Source organism: Propithecus coquereli, unplaced genomic scaffold (genome assembly GCF_000956105.1).
Source record: "Propithecus coquereli isolate 6110/MARCELLA unplaced genomic scaffold, Pcoq_1.0 Scaffold633, whole genome shotgun sequence".
Lineage (NCBI taxonomy): Eukaryota > Metazoa > Chordata > Mammalia > Primates > Indriidae > Propithecus > Propithecus coquereli.
Window position 1 is genome coordinate 519,362 of NW_012152319.1, and position 22,105 is coordinate 541,466.

General features: G+C 37.1%; 1 protein-coding gene across 2 annotated transcripts in view; it reads left to right on the top strand.

The window, feature by feature from the left end:
* Window positions 1–22,105, top strand: part of SMC1B (structural maintenance of chromosomes 1B) — an 80,772-nt gene that overhangs the window by 49,807 nt on the left and 8,860 nt on the right. For both annotated transcript variants that reach the window (XM_012659787.1, XM_012659786.1), the window contains exons 13-20: window positions 481–618; window positions 891–1,007; window positions 2,337–2,443; window positions 13,963–14,104; window positions 15,017–15,162; window positions 16,523–16,676; window positions 17,907–18,005; window positions 21,770–21,926. In XM_012659787.1, coding sequence (XP_012515241.1) covers window positions 481–618; window positions 891–1,007; window positions 2,337–2,443; window positions 13,963–14,104; window positions 15,017–15,162; window positions 16,523–16,676; window positions 17,907–18,005; window positions 21,770–21,926 — 1,060 coding nt within the window. The remainder of the gene's footprint in view (window positions 1–480; window positions 619–890; window positions 1,008–2,336; window positions 2,444–13,962; window positions 14,105–15,016; window positions 15,163–16,522; window positions 16,677–17,906; window positions 18,006–21,769; window positions 21,927–22,105) is intronic.

Here is a 22,105-nt window from a genome sequence, read left to right on the forward strand (position 1 = left end):
ATAAAAGCCCTGATAAAGCCTTGTGTATCATAAGGACTTGGAGAAAAACATAAAATCTAGGGAGTTAATTTAGTTGAACAATAAGGTAAGCAAAGGAAGAAAGGAATGGAGGAGGCAAGCAAAAAGATAAGGATGTACTGAAAGCAAGGCAGTGTGTATCATATGATCCCATGTATGCCAATAATTCAAGTTAGGTGGAACACACCCTCCTCATTCTTCATTTTTCTTGCCTAATTCTTTTCTGTTAGTGGTTAGTTTTTTGAAGAAGCTGTATGGCATCTTGGTTACTCCGGATAGCTACTATACTTAATTGCTTAGTCTCCTATTGGAAGAAGGGGAGGTAAGTGGGTGTGGTTGTATGTAAAAACCAATGAATTACTGCATATGAAAACACTTTGAAAAGTGAAAGAAAAACAAATTTTAAAAAAGTGGAAGTGCTTTTCTATTATAAAATATTCTCATATTTTTCTTTCTTTTTAGGATTTAATGAAGACACTCCGCAAGGAAGCAGATTTGAAACAAATACAGACTCTAGTACAAGGAACTAATACACGACTCAAATATTCACAAAGTGAACTAGACATGATTAAAAAGAAGCACCTTGCTGCTTTTTACCGGGTAATAAAGACTTATGTAAAATTTGATGGAAGTTAGAAACAGAACATATTAATAGAATTTCAGGAATTACATTTGTATAGCACCATGTAATCTTTAGATACTTTACCCCATGATTGAGATTATATTATAGTCCTTTAATTATTTTTGTGGTATTTAATCTTGTTATCCAGCTGAATTAACTCTTTTATTCTAAAAGACACCTATCATGTTTTTGACTTTACTATATAAAGCTAAATAAGCCATTAAAAAGAAAAATTTTCTTTTGTTATTAGGAACAATCTCAGCTACAAAGTGAACTACTAAATATTGAGTCTCAATGTACTATGTTGAGTGAAGGAATCAAAGAACGACAACAAAGAATTGAAGAATTTCAAAAAAAGATAGATAAGGTCATGAATGTTACATTTATTACTAAATGGCATATATAATTCTAGACCAGATACCACATTTAGGGCTTCTTGAATATGTGCTAAAGCAAAGGAGGTTGAAAGGTAATAGTGCTCTATCAGAAACAACACATAAGCTAAGTTTTATTGGTTTGCCAAATTAATTTTCTTATGTCTTTTGAGAATCACTGTTGCCAATCTCAAGAGACAGTGACCTGTGAACACTGTCTTTACAACCTCTCCTTGCCTGTTGTAAAGATCATAACTTCTTTCTTTTGTTCTACTTCCCTTAACACCAGGAGGAAAAAAACTGTCACTTAAATTATCTTTTACAGTTACTTAGTCAGTAGTTATTTTTTTTTAACATCTATTACATTTGGCTCTAGAACAATAAAGATGTGGTCATCTAGGCTCTGCTTATAAAGTGAGAGAAACTTTCTGATTTAATTCATTCTACTATTGGGTATCTCTAATCCTTAGAAAGTTATTTGTTACACCACCACTCTATTTAATTTCACCCATTGCTTTTATTGCATGATGTGAAAGCACATTCATGTTGCTCCTTAATTATCTCTTTTCCAGGTTAAAGATCCCTAATTTCTTTAATCACTTCATATTATTATGGATTTAAGACCAGCTCTGGTAACCATTCTCTGGATGCTCTGTTTTTTTATTAACAGACATTATAGTATTATTCATATATGAAGAGTCTTTATTTAGAATGTTGTATTTTGTTGTGTCTAAAGGCCAGGCACAGTGGCTCACAACTGTAATACTAGCACCGTGGGAGTGCCGAGGCGGGAGGATTGCTTGAGCTCAGGGGTTTAAGACCAGCCTGAGCAAGAGCGAGACCCCATCTCTACTATAAATAGAAAGAAATTAGCCAAACAACTAAAAATAGAAAAAATTAGCCGGGCACAGTAGCGTGTGCCTATAGTCCCAGCTACCTGGGAGACTGAGGCAGGAGGATCGTTTGATCCCAGGAATTTGAGGTTGCTGTGAGCTAGGCTGATGCCACAGCACTCTAGCCCAGGCAAGAGAGTGAGACTCTGTCTCAAAAAAATAAATAAATAAAGTAAATGCAATCCTTCTAATTTTATATTAAACATTTCATAAAGCCAAAACACTTAATAAGGCCAGTCAAGGTAGATGGGCATAGTTTATGGAGTTAAAGGAAGAGAAAGCATTGGCTTCCCAAAATACAGTAGTGCCTGGTGGGATTAGTTTTTGGCCTAATCCAGGAAAATCTTGAAGGGAAAAACATATTTAAGCATTGTCTATATATTTCTTTAAATTACTTATTAAACTAGTTGTTTTAAAATAACTTAAAAGGTAGAAGATGATATTTTCCAACACTTCTGTGAAGAAATTGGCGTGGAAAATATTCGTGAATTTGAGAACAAGCATGTTAAACAGCAACAAGAAATTGATCAAAAAAGGTATTTTTATTAAAAAATGTTGGTAAGCAGCTTACATATATATACAAGTAACTATTATTCCATAATTTAGTATACCTAAGGTAGTTTTTATTTCAGTTCATCAAGAAATAGCTAGTAAAAATTTATATTCTCATGAAGAGATCCAGTTTTTATTTTATAATTTTTTAAAGAGAGAAAACACAAATACACAAAAGAGAATAGGGGCATAATTGCATACACACTGGTTATTAAAAGAATAAGATACTAATTTGCTTAGTTGTCTGTAAATAGCTATATATGTGAAAAAAATTAATAATTTTCGAGAAATAATATATTACCAAAAATTACCCCAAACAAGACAGAAAAATCTAAGGAGGCCAGTTACCATAGGAAAAGAAAGTAAAAAAGCTTCCTACCCACTTCATTCCCAAACGTACCAGGCACATATAGCTTCACAGGTGAATCATCCCAGCAAACTTTAAAGATGCAGGCAATTTCACTATCTAATGTTTAAACAAATGTTCATCATTTAAACTGTTTCAGAGTGCAGAAGAGGAAGAAGAAATGAATCTTTTTATAAAAATGAACATAATATTGATGCTGAAATCTAAAAAGATACACAATAAGAAACTATAAATAAAGCCCACCTATAAATAACCAAATAAAACAAGGTTAAATACAAACCAGCAGTATGACAACAAAATAATATACCATTATCTAATAAGCCTTATATAAGAAATACAATGATGGTTCAGTATCTGGAAATCTATTGCTGTAATTAACCATATTAATGGTCAAAGGAGAAAATCATATGATCAACTCTAAGGATGATGAAGAAGGTACTTGACAAAATGTAACATCCATTCTTGATTGAAAATTCTTAAAATGTCAATAATTAGATACCTTTGATATGAGAAAATACATCTCATTGGAAATCAGCATTGTGCTTTCATGGAGTAACGCAGTGTTCTAGTAATGTTAGAAATGAGAAGAATATTCATTATCACCACTGTTATCTAACATTCATCCTAGAGATACTAATCAATAGAGTTAGACAAGAAAAAGTATTAATACTTGAAAGTGATGTCACCAAAATGACAGAGTAGAAGCAATCTGGCTTTAGTTTTCCTCACAGAATACCAAAACAAATATATAGTGCTGATATTATCACCAGCAATGTCCCAGAACTCAAATACAAGGATGAGACAGTTCCTGGGGCCATAGAGAAGTGAAAAATCTTCTCACAAATGGTAAGAAAATCTAGTTTTTATATCTATGATGCCCTTTCCTCAATAGGCCAAGCACCAAGTGTGTGGAAAATTTTCCCAACGCAGTTACTGCACTGGAAAGATTGAGATTGAGGGGGGATCCCACCTCCTTGGGTTCCCAAGAAGGAGACCTGTCCCTGCCTCAACCCATGGGAACCAATCACGAGTGCCTGAAGGGAGAAAGATTCCGGAGGATAGCCAAAGCGGGGAGGCAGGACTAGCATCCTCAGACCAGGAAACTTCACTCTGTATCTCAGCCAGAGGAGTTGCCAAATCAAGAGTGGCTGGCTGTTCAGCAGCATCACATTGTAGGAGATTGGTTCCACAGGTCCCCTGGGCACGAACTCCTAGCCAGTCTTTCCACATTGCCAGGATATCCCCCTTAGGGTCCTCCTCCATCTAGGACTGGCAATACTCCAAAGTTTGCTAGAGCTGAACAAACCTGGGCTTAAGGCACCATCTAGTGCCTAAAAGGAGGCAGTAACTCAAAAAAAAATATTCAACAGGTATATTGCAAAGAAATCTCTAAGGAATCCTACCCAATAAAAATAAGCCAGACAGAAATGACTGTAATAAATAATCCTTCAATGTGAAAACCACATTTGCTGTTGGTTCCACAAGAACCAATAGCAAACAGGGAACCATGACCTCGTCAGACAGAGCAAAGATCCAGTGGACCAAATTTAATGAGATGGTGATAGGTGAGCTGATCAAAAATTCAAAATAGCAGTTTTAAGGAAACTCGGTGGTCTCCAAAATAATACAGAAAAACAATGCAGACATTTGTCAGAGAAGATTAACAAAGAGATTAAAATAATAAAAAAAAATCCAACAAATCCTGGAACTGAGAAATATTTGTTAAACTGAAAAATTCATTAGAGGCTCTCAACAGCAGAATGGATCAAGCAGAGGAAAGAATCAATGAGCTTAAAGACAGGCTATTGAAAACTACTTAGAGGAGAAAAAAAAGAATGGAATGCCTACAAGATATAGAAAAGTATCACAAAAGAGAAAATCTAAGAATTATTGGTGTTCAAGAGGGAGCTGAGCAAAAGCAATGGTTAGAAAGCTTATTGAAAGAAAGAATAACAGAAAACTTTCCAAAACTTGAGAAAGACATAAATTTCCAGGTACAGGAAGGCCAGAGATCACCAAATAGATGCTACCCCAAGGCACATAACAATCGGACTCTCAAAGGTAATAAATACAGTAAAAACGAAAAGCAACAAATTGAAGCATACTGCAAGAGAAAAACCACTTAGCCACAAAGGAAGATAGGAAGAAAGGAAGAGAGGACATGCAAAATAACCAGAAAACAAGTTACAAAGTGGCAACAGTATGTCCTTACCTATCAGTGGTAACATTGAATGTAAATGGACTAAACTCTCCAATTAAAAGGCATAGAGTGGCTAAGGCTGGGCATGGTGGCTCATGCCTGTAATCCTAGTACTTTCAGAGGCTGAAGTGGGAGGATTGTTTGAGGCCAGGAGTTCAAGACCAGCTTGGGCAACATAGTGAGACCATCTATACAAAAAATAAGAAAAATTGGCCAATTGTGGTGGCACATGCCTATAGGCCCTACTACTCAGGAGGCTGAGGCAGGAGGATTGCTTCAGCCCAGGAGTTCGAAGTTGCAGTGAGCTATGATGATGCCATTGCACTCTAGCCTGGGAAACTGAGCAAGACGTGTCTCAAAAAAACAAAACAAAACAAAGACAGAAAGTGGCTGAATGGATAAAGAAATAAGACCCAACACTATGCTGCCTATAAGAAACCCACTTCATCTATAAATACACACATTGATTGGCTGAAAGAGAAGAGATGGAAAAAGATGTTCTATACTTATGAAATCCAAAAAAAGAGCAGGAGTAGCTATACATATATCAGATAAAATAGACTACAAAGACTAAAAAGAAACAAAAGTCACTATATGATGATAAAGGGGTCAGTCCAGCAATAGTTATAAATATCTGTGCACCCAACATAGGAACACCCAAGTATGTAGAGCAAACATCAATAAATCTAAAAGGACAGCTAGACTGCAATATAAAATAGTAGAGGACTTCAACATTCCACTCTCAGTAATGAACAGATCTAAGTCAGAAAATCAACAAAGCATCAGAGTTACACTACACACTAGACCAAATGGCCTAACATTTACAGGACATTTCACCCAAGTGCTACAGAATACCTATTCTCATCAGCACATGGAACATTCTGCAGAATAGACAATATGTTAGGCATCAACTTCTTTGAATTTCAACAAATTCAAAGAAGTTGAAATCAAATCAAGTATTTGTTCTTATCACAATGAAATGAAATCAATAACAAGAGGAACCTTAGAAACTATGCACACACACATGAAAATTAAACATGCTCCCGAACAATCAATGGGTCAATGAAATCAAGAAGGAAATTAAAAAATTTCTTGAATCAATAAAAATAAAAATACAATATACCAAAATCTACAGGATACAGAAAAAGTAGGGCTAAGAGGGAAATTTATAGCAATAAATGTCTACGTCCAAAAAGTAGAGTGTGGGCATGGTGGCTTATGCCTGTAATCCAGCACTTTGAGAGGCTGAGGTGGGAGGATCACTTGAGGCCACGAGTTCAAGACCAGCCTGGGCAACATGGCAAGACTCCATCTCTATGAAAAATTTAAAAACTAGCCAAGCATGTTAGTGTGCACCTGTAGTCCCAGCTACTCGGGAGGCTGAGGTGGGAGGATTGCTTGAGCCCAGGAATTCGAGGTGGCAGTGAGCTATGATGACACTACCGCACCTGGGCAACAAAGGGAGACCTTGTCACCAAAAAAAAAAAAAGTACAGGCAACAAAAGCAGAAATAGAGAAGTGGGTTTGCATCAAGCTAAAAACCTGTACAGCAAAGGAAACACTTAACAAATTGAAGAGACAACCCACAGACTTGAAGAAAATATTTTCAAACTATCCTTCTGTCAAGGGATTAATAACTTGAATATATAAGGAACTCAGGGAGAGGGCAGGAGGGGATGGGAGAAAATCTACCTAACAGGTACAAGGAACACTATCTGGGTGATGGGCACATTTATAAACCCTGTCTCAAGCATAACAAACTTGGTACATGTAACCAAAAACATTTGTGCCCCCATAATATTTTGAAATAATAATTTATTTTTTTCCTTTTTTGAGATATGCACAAAGACTTGAGAAATAATTTTTTAAAAAGGAACTGAATAGCAAAAAAATCCAATTTTAATAATGGGTGAAAGATCTGAACAGACATTTCTCAACAGAAGACATACAAATGGCCAACAGGTATCTGAAAGAGTGCTCTGTTTCACTAATCATCAGAGAAATGTAAATCAAAACCACAATGAGCTATCTCACCTAAGTTAAAGTGGCTTTTATCAAAAAGGGAATAACAGACTGGGCGCGGTGGCTCACGCCTGTAATCCTAGCACTCTGGGAGGCCGAGGCGGGTGGATCACTCAAGGTCAGGAGTTCAAGACCAGCCTGAGCAAGAGTGAGACCCCGCCTCTACTAAAAAATAGAAAGAAATGATCTGGACTACTAAAAATATACATATGTAGAAAAAATTAGCCAGGCATGGTGGTGCATGCCTGTAGTCCCAGCTTCTCGGGAGGCTGAGGCAGAAGGATCGCTTGAGCCCAGGAGTTTGAGGTTGCTGTGAGCTAGGCTGACGCCACGGCACTCAGTCTAGCCCGGGTAACAGAGTGAGACTCTGTCTCAAAAAAAAAAAAAAAAAAGAAATGTAGTACATATATACATACACACACACACAACTGAATATTATTCAGCCATAAAAACAGAATTAAATCCTGTCATTTGGAGCAACATGGATGGAACTGGAGGTTATTATGTTAAGTTAAATAAGCCAAGCACAGAAACACAAATATTGCATGTTCTCATTCATATGTGGGAGCTAAGAAAGTGAATCTTATTATGATAGAGAGTAAATTGGTGGTTTGCCAGAGGCCAAGAAGAGTAGAGGGGAAGAACAGAGGTTGATTAATGGATAAGACCTAGTGTTAGATAAATCAGTAGAGCAACTAGTAAACAATAATCTATTGTACATTTCAAAATAGCTAGTAGAGAATAATTTGAATGTTCCCAGCATAAAGAAAAGATGAATGTTTACGATGATGCATATATATCCTAATTACTCTGATTTGATTATTACATGAATGTTTCAAAATAGCACATGTACCCCGAAAATATATACATCTATTATGTATCAATTTAAAAAAAAAATGCTGTGATGTCCTCAAGTCTGAGGGGCGGCTGGGCCCTGGGGTCCCCAGTGCTTTGCCCCTCTATCTATCTGCCCTGACTGGGGCGATGGACTAACAGATGACCACAGGCAGGAGAATGAAAAAAATTTGGAAAGGAGATAAATTTATCACTATTTTCAGGTTTTATGATTTATATCTAGAAAACCCTAGAGAACATTCTCACCATCCATGGAATGTGTAAAAAAAAGAAAATCCTAGATAACAAATGAAAAACTATTAGAAACAAAAGAAAAGTTAGTAATGTGGCTGGATACAAATAGTAATATGAAAATGTTTTAAATAAAAAATTAATTTAAAAGTTAACAGCTTTTCTATATGCAAACTACCAGTGAGACAGTATACTGGGAGAAAATATCCCAATTATATTGGGGGGGGAAGGTAAAATACCTAGGCTAGTACTTAGAAATAAACTTACCAATTGTGAAAGCAATGTAAAGAAGCCTTTAAACAAGTATAATAGAGGATACAAATAGAAATTGAACAAAAGGGAAAGGCATACTAGTTCTTTTTTAGGAAAATTCAATATTATAAAGAAGTTGGTTCTTCCTAAATTAATCTATAATTTAAATTCATGTGTGGACAAGATTTTTTTTTTAACTAGATAAACTGATTCTAGAGTTCACATGCAGACCTAGTCAAGAAAAATCCGGAAAAGGTAATGAGAAGAGACTAAAGTTCCTAGGTTTCAAAATAGTGTAAACCTTAAGGTAGTGGCCCATAAATAGAGTCCAGAAATGTACTCAGGTCTATAAGGAGAAAGTTGATTATTTCATGTAGCAAAGAAAAGATATGCTACTCGGAAGGCTGAGGCAGGAGGATTGCTTGAGCCCAGAAGTTTGTGGTTGAGGTGAGCTAGAATGATGCCACTGCACTCTACCCGGGGTGACAGAGGAAGACTTTGTCTCAAAAAGGAAAAATAAAAAAAAGACATAAAAATACTGGAATAATTCATAAAATATTTTTAAAATCTCAGATTAGGGAAGTCCTTTCTGTATGGCATAAATCCCAGAAGCCATAAAAGAAAAGACTGACAAATTGTGAATGCATAGAAAATTTTTAAAAATTATATGGAAAGCATCACAAAGAAAACCAGAAGACAAATGACACTCTGGGGGAAAATGTAGATACACATATAAATTTAGGAATGGGAAGAGTGGCTGCTTCTGGGAGGCTGTGAGGATGGGAAGGAGACATTTTACTTTTTGTATATTCTTACACCTTTTGAATTTTGTGCCATATGCATGTATCTTCTGTTCAGATATAATACTTAATTATAAAAGTAATAGGGCCGGGCACGGTGGCTCACGCCTGTAATCCTAGCACTCTGGGAGGCCAAGGCGGGCGGATCGTTTGAGCTCAGGAGTTCGAGACCAGCCTGAGCAAGAGCGAGACCCCGTCTCTACTAAAAATAGAAAGAAATTATCTGGAGAACTAAAAATATATATATGGAAAAAATTAACCGGGCATGGTGGCGCAAGCCTGTAGGCCCAGCTACTCGGGAGGCTGAGGCAGGAGGATCGCTTGAGCCCAGGAGTTTGAGGTTGCTATGAGCTAGGCTGAAGCCACAGCACTCACTCTAGCCAGGGCAACAGAGTGAGACTCTGTCTCAAAAAAAAAAAAAAAGTAATAGGTGCTTCTTGGAGAAAATAGAGAAAACTTCCCAGTGTCCAGAAATAAAAACTATCAACCTTTTTACTCACTTTTTTCATTTCATTCTTTATAATTCTTTTATACTCCATTCATTCAGCACATATTTACCACATGCCCCTATGAGCCAGGCATCCTTCTATGCACTGAGTAGACAGCAGTAGAAAGAAAGGTCAAGCACCTACCTATTCTAGGTCCTTTCTATTTCCAGGTTACATTTCAGGATCAGCTTTTTAATTGCTATTTTTAAAAAACTGCTAGGATTTTTATTGTAATTGTATTGAATTTATAGATCAATTTGGGAATAATTGACATCAACAATAGTGATCCATGAGCATGGTTTCTATCTCCATTTATTTAGATCATCCTTAATTTCTCTCACTGATGGTTTTTAGCTTCAGCGTACAGATTTGTGCATATTTTGTGATACTTATTATTGAGTACTTCATATCTTTATGCTATTGTAAATGGAATTGTTAAATTTCAATTTAAAATGGTTTTTTGGGAGTATACTGAAATAAAATTGGTTTTTATAAACTAACCTTGTATCCTGAAACCTTGCTAAACTTATTAGTTCTGGTAGCTCTTTTGGGGTTTCCTTAGGATTCTTTACCTGGATAATCATATTGTCAGTGAATAAAAAGTTTTATTTCTTCCTTTTCAATTAATATATTTTTACTTCTTTTTCTTGCTTTATTGAACTAGGTAGGACTCCAATACAGTGTTGAATAATAGTGGCAAAAGCAAATATCTTGCCTTATTTCCAGTCTTAGGGGCAAAGCAGTCTTTCATGGCTAAGTATGCTATTAATTTTAGGGTGCCCTTTATCAGGTTGAGGAAGTTTCCTTCTATTCATACTTTACAGAAATTTTTTATCGTGACTGAATATGCAGTTTTGCCAAATACTTTTTCTGGTATCTGTGGAGATAATTGTGTGATTGGGATTTATTTTTAGTTTATTAATATAGTAAATACATTTAATAGTAATTTACCCTGATTGATTTTAGAATGTTAAACTATGTTGCATACCTAGGATGAACCCAACTTGGTAATGATGTGTTATCCTTTTCATATATTTTTGAATTTGATTCGTTAAAATTTTATTAAAGACTTTTGCATCTATATTCATGAGGGTAATGATCTATAATTATCTTTTCTTGTAATGTCTAATAAAGACAAATGTAGTAAACATTTTGGTATCAGGGTAATGCCAGATCCGTAAAATGAGCCAGAATTGTCTCTCCTCTTCTTTCTTGAGGAGTCTGTATAGAATTGGCTTAGTTTCTTCCTGAAATGTTTGGTAAGATTTGCCAACGAAGCCATCTGTGCCACCCAACTTTCTTTTGGGAAAGTTTTTAACTACAAATTAAGTTTCCTTAAGAGATCAGGCTATTATTCAAGGCTATTATCTTTTTCCTTTTTCCTTTGGTAGTTTGTGTCTTTTAAGGAATTTGTGCGTTTTTTCTGAGTTTTCACACTTACTAGCATAACGTTATTCATAATTTTCTCTTTATCCTTTTTAAGGTTTGTAGGATCTGTACTGATACACTTTCATTCCTAATACCTAATATTTGTGATTTGTATTCTTTCTTTTCTTCTTGATGTCTAGCTAGAGGTACATCAATTTTATTGATCCTTCCTAAGATCAGCTCATGGTTTTATTGATTTTCTCTATGGTTTTCTGTTTCCATGTTATTGATTTCTGTGGTTTGTTATTTCTTTCCTTCTACTTATTTTGGTTTAATTACTTTTCTTTTTCTAGCTTTTTTAAAATGGAAGTTTACATTATATATTTTAGACTTCTCTTTCTAATACAAGTATTTCAAACTATTTATTTCCCTCTAAATACTATTTAAGCTGCATCCCTCAATTTTTGGTATGTTATATTTTCATTTTTATTCCATTCAAAATATTTTCTAATATCCTTTGTGGTTTTTTTCGGACTCAGGAGCTGGTTAGAAGTGTTATTTAATTTAACAGATACTGGCAGGAAAAGGGTGTTTCAGATATCTTTCTGTTACTGATTTTTAATTTAATTCTATTGTCATAAGGAATATATTCTGCATTATTTCAATCCTTTCAAACTGCTTAAGGCATTTTTTATGGCCTAGCATGTAGTCTATCTTAATGAATGCTCCATGCACACTTGAAATGAATGTGCATTCTACTGTTGGATGGAGAGTTCTCTAAGTGGCAGTTAGACCAGGTTGGTTGATGTTACTCAAGTCTTCCATGTACTTACTGATTTTCTGTCTAGTTGTTCTAGCAGTCACTAAGAGAAGAGTGTTGGAAATTTCCAAAGTATACTCTTGGATTTGTCAGTTTCTTCATTGAGTTTTGTCAGGTTTTACTTAATGTATTTTCAAACCTTGTTATTAGGTGCATACATATTTGAGATCATTATATCTTTTGATGAATTAATCCCTTTATCATCATAAAATGCCCCCTTTTTGACCCTGTTATATTCCTTCTTCTGAAGTCAATTTTGAACTTAAATAGACTTTCTTTCTAAAGAGTTCTGCCTATCACAGTGTTTATTGAGGTTCTCATAAGAATCCAACTAGAATTATAATCAAGATGGTATTGGGTTGATAGATTTATTTGGGGAGAAGTAATATCTTCAAAATATTGTCATCCCATCTAAGAACATAGAATGTCTCTCCATTTATTCTAATCAGCTATATCCTCTATTAGAATTTTTAAGTTTTTTTTCTGTAGAGATCTATGTGTTCTTATTAATGCCTAGGTATTTTATAGGGATTTTTTTTCCTTGTTGAGTAGTATCTATTTTTATGTTATTTTTCTAGTTGGCTTCTACTGGTATAAAAAAAATGGTCTCAAATTTTAGATGGATCTAACATCTGATAACTTTGCTAAACCCTCTTATTACTTCTAGTAGCTTATCCATTGTGTATTCTAGGTATTAAATTTGAGATGTCTGTGACATCCAGTTGGAGGCATAAAATAGGTAGTTGAATATACAAGTTAGGAGTTCAAGGGAGAGGTCTAGGCTGGAGATACAAATTTTGGGATTGTAGTATACAAATGGTACTTAAAATCATGTGATTGTGTGGTATAAGAGCACCAAGGGAATGAATGTGGATAGAAAAGAGAAGTGATCCCATGAGATGTTGGCAAGTTGAAATGAGAAAGAACCATTTTAAAGCAACAGCCACTGAGGGAAGAGGAAAGTCAGAGTAGTGTGGTGTCCCGGAGCCAAGTAAAGAGGTGTTTCACTCATACACAGTCTGTATGTCTGCCTCCTGCAGCAGAAATAAATCCCTTGAAGATTGGTTCTTAACCTCTCCTACAGGCAGTGTGGTCAGAGGTTAAGAGCAGGGATTCTGTTGCTCCCCCTCTCTGAGTGTGTCATGCCTGGCTCTACCACATCCTAAGTTGGTGGGCTTGGGCAAGTTACTTAACTCTGTGCCTTGGTCTCACCTGTTAAGTAAGGATAATGATATTACTGACCTCATAAAGTTTAACAATTTAAGTGAGTTAATTCATGTAAAAGTTTTTATAACAGTGTCAGGCATATAGTAACCTCTCATTAAATATTTATTTTTATTATTATGGTGATTTCGTATCAGCAGTATCTATCACAATATCTGATACAGTTAGTGCTTAAAAATAGTTCTTGAACAAATGATTTTGTTAGCAGGGTATGAGAGGGAGAGAGGTTAGAAAGGATGAGCTACAGTTGATGTTGGAATTCTTTATGAGGAGTTTATGAGGCTGGCAAAGTAGCAAAGTGCATCAGGAAGGAACATGTTCTTAAATTCCCAAATACGGTGTTTATATATGAATAGCTATTTGAAAGGACTAATAAGAAAAATGCATAAACTTAAACTCAAAGAAAAATAGGGGAGGAACCCTACAGATTACAAAAGATCTAAGAAGCATATCACCCATATGCAATATGTAGATCCTGATTCTATCAACCAGTTATTTTTTTAATGTAATGAGGAAATTTGGCAGTGATAGCAACATGAAATTAAGGAATTATCATTGTTTAGCTATAATAGTTTATGGTTTTGAATTAAAAGTCACTTCACTTTTAGAGATACATATGAAAGTATTTGCAGATGAAATTACGTAATGTCTGGAATTTGCTTCAAATAATCCAGTGGTGGGGAGGGACGATGAGAGGGGTTATATATGAAATGAGAATGACCATGAATTGATAATTATTAAAGTTGAGTGAGAGCTACATGGGGGTTCATTATAGTATTACTTCTACTTTTATATTTGTTTGAAATTTCCCATAAGAAAAAAATTTTTTAAAAGCACTCTGTTTACCACTTGTTATGCTTGACTTTATTATACTAGATTAGAATTTGAAAAACAAAAAACTCGGCTTAATGTTCAACTTGAGTATAGTCGCAATCATCTGAAGAAGAAATTAAGTAAAATCAACACGTTAAAAGAAACTATCCAGAAAGGTAGAGAAGACATTGATAACCTAAAGAAGGTAATTAGCAACGGGTGGCTGAAGTGCCTCTTCATTGAAATTGACTTCCTTCATTGAATAAACCTGTGTTGAGATCCTGACGGCTCCTGATGGTGATAGAAGGGGTGGGGGTGGGGGCAGATTTGAGAAATACTTAAAGTAAAATCAGAAGAGCTTTGTGAATTACTGAGTGTTGAAGTGTAAGGGAGGGCAAGAGAGGGGTGCCACGGATGACTCTGAGTTCTAACTTGGGTGATTGGTGGATGGGAGCAGCAAGTTAAGGAGGGAAAGTTCTGGACCTGTGGCGTTTAAGTTGCCTATGTGATGTCTAGATGGCAATTTCCAGCAGGCAGTTAAAAAGTATGTAGAAATTAGGAGAAGTCTAGGCTGGAGATTTAGATTCAGGAGTTGCTGGTTTATGGGAGTAAATCGAAACCATATGAGAATGGTTGCAACTCCATGGCAGGGAGGCAGGCAGTGAAGAGGAGCGGAGCAGCAGTGGGATTCTGGAAGGTGGTCAGTCAGCTTAGGAGAGCCAGAAGAGGTGGTATCCTAGAAACCCCAGAGTTTTAGGAAAGAGGAAGTAATGAAAGCTGTCAAAAAGGTAAAGTCTAGAAAATGTCTGATATTGCCAATTGGAGCTCATAATAGCAAGAACAATTTCACTGGACAATGGGAATAGAAGTCAGATGGCAGTGAGCTGAGGAATTAATCCAAAATGAAGGATAAAGGTAGGTAGTGATCACCAGTTTCTAAAAAATGTAGAATGAGAGTGGGCCACAATCCGTGATGGAGGTTCAAGGTTCAAGCAGCACACAGGATGAGACGTATTCTCTTGGAATGACTGGTTTGGTTTTATTCATTATAAAATAATCTATTGACCTTATTAATATAAAAGATGGTAAATCTATAATGCAAACTCTTTCTGTTCAGGCTGAAGAAAACTGTCTTCAAATTGTGGATGAACTTATGGCAAAGCAGCAGCAGCTTAAGGACATATTTGTCACTCAGAATTCCAACATGGAGAAAGTTCAAACTCAAATTGAAGAGGAACGAAAAAAGTTTTTGGCTGTTGATAGGTAATTAAGAATTCATCAGTTTGAAAGACCTAGTCAGAGTTTTAAACATGTATATTATCAATTTGAAATTTATTACATGAAGTTGTATTTGAATATGTGCCCTTTGTTGCTCTTGGTCCCACATCATACCTTTCAAACATTCTAATTGGGAGGAAAACCAAGAGAGGTGGTTAGCTGTTTAGAGCAAATAGTTCTTTTCAGTAGAGGAAAACATGAGTCTATATAGTGAGTACCTTACTTACCGTAATCCTCTTTGATACTGGTATCTTCCTGTTGTACAGAAATTCCCTCTAGTCTGTGCAACATAGCATAGAAGGTAAGGGGCTAGAATCTGGAGCCACACTGCCTGGTTTCATATCCCAGCTCTGCTACTTCCATAGCATACCTTAATTTCTTCATCAGTAATGGAGATAGTAATAGTGTGCACTAACAGAATAGTTGTAAGGATTAAATGAGTTACTATTCATATGGCACTTAGAACAGTAGCTGGCACAAGATAAGCATGTGTTTTTGCCATGATAATGATGAGGACACTTTGAATCAGCTGGTGTATACCAAAATAATGCCTGCTTTCTTGTCATGCATCATGATTTACACAATTATAAGTGATCAGACGAAATGAACACTTTGTTTTTGCTCAGACTCTTGGCATTTCACAATTTTCCTCACTGTCCAAAAGTCATCAGTGTCTCAAGATACAGTCAGAAAGTTCTTTGTCTAAGATTTTTGAGTGGAACTTTCTTTTACTCTTGTATTTAGAGAGCCCCGTTTCCCCCTTCATATTCTTGAAAACCATATAGTTCTTAATTTCTTCTTTTCTTTTTTGGGGGAGTCCTCTTTCTAGGTGTGCTTAAAAATTCCACATCATTTCAATTGGTAAAACTCCAAGCCCTCATCTTGAGGTAGAAGGCATTACATTAGTGCTGGTGGTAGTAAAGAAACTTTAGATTATTAGGTATATAATGACTTTCCTGGCAAGACATTTCTCTTGCTAAGAGACTTTCTCTTGGTTCGAGGTTCTAAAATGTAGAGTTTATATCTGAGGGATAAATGCAGCTTGAAAAACTGTACAGATTTGAAAATAAACTAGGAAAGTACTATGTCTTTGCTAGTCCTGATTAAAGCAGTAATAATGTTTATTAGTAAAAAATGCTCCCTTAGATTAACTAATTACATTTGTGGCCTTTCTCAGGAGTGTTAACAATTAAATTACAAGCATCAATGAGAGACCTCTAGAATTTATAGCATTCACAAGAAAAAATAATTCTTTTTTCATATAAGTTTATAACATACATTTTTCTTCCTTAGTGCAATGTTATATAATGAGTAAAATCATTTTATTGTATCTGTGTATTTACAGGGAAGTGGGAAAGTTGCAAAAAGAAGTTATAATCATTCAGACATCTCTTGAACAGAAACGATTAGAGAAGCATAACCTGCTACTTGATTGCAAAGTTCAAGACATTGAAATAATTCTTTTGGTGGGGTCACTGGATGACATCATTGAAGTAGAGGTATTCTAGCAAATTAAAAATAGTGCAGCTATATGGAACTTAATGCAATGCCCTTTATTTATCCTTTATTTATTCTTCCTCTTGTCTTGGAAGACATCTTCTAGGAGGGAAAAAGAACAAAATGACTGTCATCCCAGAGGACTAGGCATTTCATTCAATTCTCTTTTTGTCAATCCACATTTCTTTAGGTCCACAGGATGAACCAATGTTTCTTACCTATATATTAGATACTCAAGAGAAATCAGAGAATTAAAGCTGTGGAGTGGCCAGGCGGGGGGGCTCATGTCTGTAATCCTAGCACTCTGGGAGGCTGAGGCAGGAGGATCGCTTGAGGTCAGGAGTTGGTTGCTGTGAGCTAGGCTGATGCCACAGCACTCTAGCCCAGGTGACAGAGCAAGACTCTGTCTCAAAAAAAAAAAAAAAAAAAGCTGTTAGAGTTAAGAACATTTTTTGCACAATGAACCACAGGCAGTATGCAGATCACCTGCCAGCAGGAGCAGTTCCCTGTACTCTCATAACATTTTGCATAATGTGTGAAGGGATCTTGCTCTGCACCTTCACCAACTGTGTTGAGGTAGTTCTCAGAAGAAACATGCCCTACTGAGTATCTCCAGGTGGTGAGAGTGTGGGGAGAGGTAAGAATGGACACCCAAGAAGTCACAAGATAAAACCAAGGCCTAAAACTAATGGTTGACATTTCCTTGTTGGCCTTTTTTCTGTCTTTTTCACCACATTTGTATTATATGGGACACTTTAGATTGGTTGAAAGTACAGTTGTCCGTTGGTATCCATGGGAATTGGTTCCAGGACTCCTTGTGGATACCAAAATTCTCGGATGCTTAAGTCCTTATATAAAGTGGCATAGTTTTGCATATAACCTATGCACATCCTTCCATCTACAGGCATACCTTGTTTTATTGTACTTTACCTTATTGCACTTCACAGATAGTTTGTTTTTTACAAATTGAAGGTTTGTGGCAACCCTTCATCGAGAAAGTCTGTTAGTATCATTTTTCCAACAGCATATGCTCTCTTTTTTGTGTCTGCTTCACATTTTGGTAATTCTCACAGTATTTCAAACGTTTTCATTATTATTATATCTGTTACAGTGATCTGTGATCAGTGATCTTTGATGTTACTATGGTAATTTTTGGGGGGCAGCACATACCATGTCCATATCAGACAGCAGACTTAATTGATAAATGTTATGTATGTTCACATATTTTTCAGATGGGAACTGAAGCAGAAAGTACCCAGGCAACAGTTGAAATCTATGAAAAAGAAGAAGCCATCGAAGTAGACTACAGCTCCCTAAGAGAGGATCTGAAGGTAATCGAAAGATTTCTGTTATGACTAACTCACAGTAATACTGACTATTTAAATACTGCAGAATCATTTTTAGATGATAGAGTGTAAATTTTTTAAGTAGATTTCCTCATGGTTTTTTGAAGAAATATACAAAAGAAAAACTTCTAACACCAAATATGTGGGTCTTTTCCACACCAAGCAGTTCTCTAATTCTTTGAACACCAACTGGGTATCCTACAATTCAGTTAAATTCTGACACTGTCTACCTGAAGTTAGCATCAGACCCCACAAGTTAAGGGCTCAGTCCCACAGACTGCCCGGTCTTTAGATGCCAATCACAAGTCAGGGCCTCCTGTACTTCTGGCCAACTGGCTATAAATTGGGAGTTCCTGCTTGGATTTGATAATTTGCTAGAATGTCTCACAGAACTCAGGGTAATACTTTATTTACATTCACCCCCGTTTATTATAATGGGTACAACTCATGGAACAGCCAAATGGAAAAGATGCATAGGACACCAGGTATGGAGAAGGGTTCATGGCCTCTCTCATACCCTCTCCAGGCATACCACTCTCCTAGTATCTCTGTATGGTCACCAACCCAGACGCTCTTCAAACGCCATTGTTTAGGGATTTTTATGGAGGCTTCTTACAAAGCCATGAATGATTGAATCACGGGCCATTGGTGATTGAACTCAGATCTTCAGCATCTCTAAGGGGGATGCTGAAAGTTCCAACACTCTAATCACATGGTTTGTCCCTCTGTGGACCAGTCCCCATCCATTAAGAGCTCATTAGCATAAACTCAGGTATGGTTTAAAGAGGCTTATTATGAATAACAAATGATGTTCCTCCCACCCCTACCACTCAGCAAGTTCCAAGTTTTAGGAGCTCTATGCCAAGTGTACAGGGACAAAAACCAAATATAAATTTATTACTGCATCACAGTATCACGAAATAGCAGTAAATAGGTTACTTTTTAAAGAGTTTATATCAGCATTTCTAACTCTGTTCTGTAGAGCACTAGTACCATGAAATGTCTAGCCAAAGAAGTGACAACCCAAATTAAGTGAGGCAAAGATCTCAATCAGTGGAGGTTTATTAAGCCAAAGTTTGAGGCCGAGCCTGAGGAACCATCTGTGACCTTTGCTCTCTGAAAAGGGATTTGAGAACTCAGTATTTAAAAGGATAGGGCATACAGGCCAGGCGCGATGGCTCACGCCTGTAATCCTAGCACTCTGGGAGGCTGAGGCGGGCAGATTGTTTGAGCTCAGGAGTTTGAGACCAGCCTGAGCAAGAGCGAGACCCCGTCTCTACTAAAAATGGAAAGAAATTAATCAGACAACTAAAAATATATACAAAAAATTAGCCGGGCATGGTGGCACATGTCTGTAGTCCCAGCTACTCGGGAGGCTGAGGCAGGAGGATCCCTTGAGCCCAGGAGTTTGAGGTTGCTGTGAGCTAGGCTGATGCCACGGCACTCACTCTAGCCCGGGCAAAAGAGTGAGACTGTGTCTCAAAAAAAAAAAAGGACAGGGCATACAGAAAGAAAAAGGAGGAGGGGGGTGGGCAGTGAGACAAATGGTTACATTTTTGAGAGACTTTCGTGTCCAGGAAGTCTACATTTTACCTAAGATAAGGTGGATGCTTGAAGAGAAAAAGAGAGTGAAGGATGCACCAGTTGTGCAGATGTCCCTGGGTGGGGAGAAGAGTAATTGATCTTCTCTTGTCTCTGTTTTGCACCTGGGAAGATAAACTTGTAATCAACATTTGTATGGAATAGAACAGACTTTAGTTTTAGGAGTTAGACTTAGCTTGCAGACTTTAAGTTATAATTTGCACGTCCTTGTTTATGAGAGGCCAGCAAGGAGTTTCCTTATGAATGATCTCTGTGGGCAGCCCTTGTAGATGCCTGAGGCCTTTTACCTTTCTGTGGGGATCTGGCTAATGATAAAGTTAGTAGCAGCTGTTCATGTGGAAGGGGGTGTTGCATGACTCAGCCTCCAGGCTTGACCTTCCCTTGTGCATAAAGACTTGGGGGTGGCGGGGGTGGGCCTGAGATTTTTATTTTCCTTTACAGAAGAAAAGTTTCTGTGGTCAGCTTGGTTTTGAGAAAGTCTATTTCCGTCTTGGAGATTCACAATGAATATTAAAGTCTTTGAGAAGTCCTACAATAAACAAAAGTAACCAACTACACATCCTGGATTTGCCCTGTCAGTGTCCCGATGCAGTAACCTTAGCAGGCACCCTCTCCAAGAGTACCACAGGCGATATTGTGCCAAACCCTTCACAGCTGCAGAGCACAGACCTCAAATACAACTTTAATTTAATTCAGTTTAATTTAATTTGGTCCCTTTAATTGAGCAGCTCCGGCTCTTGTTTCTCAATCATCCCTATTGCCATACATTTCCCTGTGTGTTGGCTTCATCGAAGCTGCTTCTCTCCTGAGAGCAGAATGACTGCAGCCATTCGTGGCTTTCCAGCCACACAGCCACAACCTTCAGAGGAGAGGCTGCCTTTTATAGTGGTGTTCTAAAGTTGAAGAAAAGTTTTTCCTATGAAGCCCCAGCAATTGTCCCCTCATCACAGTGGCCCGAATGGGGTCACATGTTCATCATTCCTGAACCAATCTCTACTGGAGGAGGAGGATGGTGGATTTAGCCTTAGACCAAGCAGGCCCACCCCTAAGTGCATGGGCTCCATAGGAAAAAATGGATCTGCCTGGTCTAATGCATGTGCTGTGTTATTATAGAAAGGAAAAAATGGAGAATGGAGGCTGAGTAGCAATATCCACCACATCTTGTAATTTCTTATGTTGTTAATATATTTTCTTAGATTTGTTGAACTCTGGTTGTATTTATGACATCTTTTGGCAATCAGAAATCTTTTCTGTAGTCTTCTATTTAGTGCTTTCTCCCTTTGCCTTTGTATTTAGAAAGTCCTTTCCCACCTCATTACCAACTAAATATTTATAAATGTTCTTTCCTGTTTATGGTTTTGTCTTCATTTACCTGTATAATTCATCTGAAATGTATTTTAGTATATGGGATGAGGTAAGAATCTATTTTTAAAAAGGTACCCAGATTAACCAGTTTATTCAACAGCGTTTTTTAAATAATTCTCCTCCCAGTGAATTAAACTGTCACTTTTATCATATATTAATTAGCTCCCCTCTGGGAGGTAAAAAGAAAAAATTTTCCTGGAAGGACATGCTTACAACACATTCTCTCTTCCCTCCTCACTCAAGTTAGTTCTGTTCATGATTCAGGTTTCAGGTTGAGTGTTACCCCGTCTAGCTGGATTGGATCCCCTCTCTGCCCCATAGTACCTATGCTGCCCTATTAGAGGTCTTTTCACTCTGTTGTAAAAGCCAGTTTCTATTTCTGACTTCCTTGTGAGCTCTTTAAATGTAAAGACTAAATAGTTTCCATCATTGAATCCTCAGTGTAATACATAGTAGATGATCAGTATTTTTTAATAAGCCAGTGAATTAAGGTGATGTATGAATTGTTGCTTTTTAGCCAGATTAAGAAGTAAGGAGTTAAAACATGTTCCAAGAGAGCAGCATATACAACACTGGAGCCATGAAAGAGCACAGGCAACTCAGGAATCTACAAATATTGCAGCATGACTTTAACCTCCAGGCTCAGCGAGGACTTCAGGGAGGGAAGGAGTGGATGCAGAGGGAGCCACTGGGGGCCGGATGGTGAAGGGCCCTGTGTGTGCCTTACCTTAGCAGTTTGGATGGAATGGCATGCCAATCAGTGTTGTCTTTGCCAATAATAGGCTCTACAGTCTGACAAAGAAATCGAGGCCCACCTTAGGCTCCTACTGCAGCAAGTAGCATCCCAGGAAGATGTTCTATTGAAGACAGCAGCCCCAAACCTGCGAGCACTGGAGAACTTAAAGACTGTCAAAGACAAGTTCCAAGAATCCACAGACGGTAAAATTGTTTAGTTGTTAACAAGATTATATTCATGGGTGTTTTGATTTTTTTTTTTTTTTGAGACAGAGTCTTGCTTTTGTTGCCCGGGCTAGAGTGAGTGCCGTGGCATCAGCCTGGCTCACAGCAACCTCAAACTCCTGGGCTCAAGCGATCCTCCTGCCTCAGCCTCCCAGAGT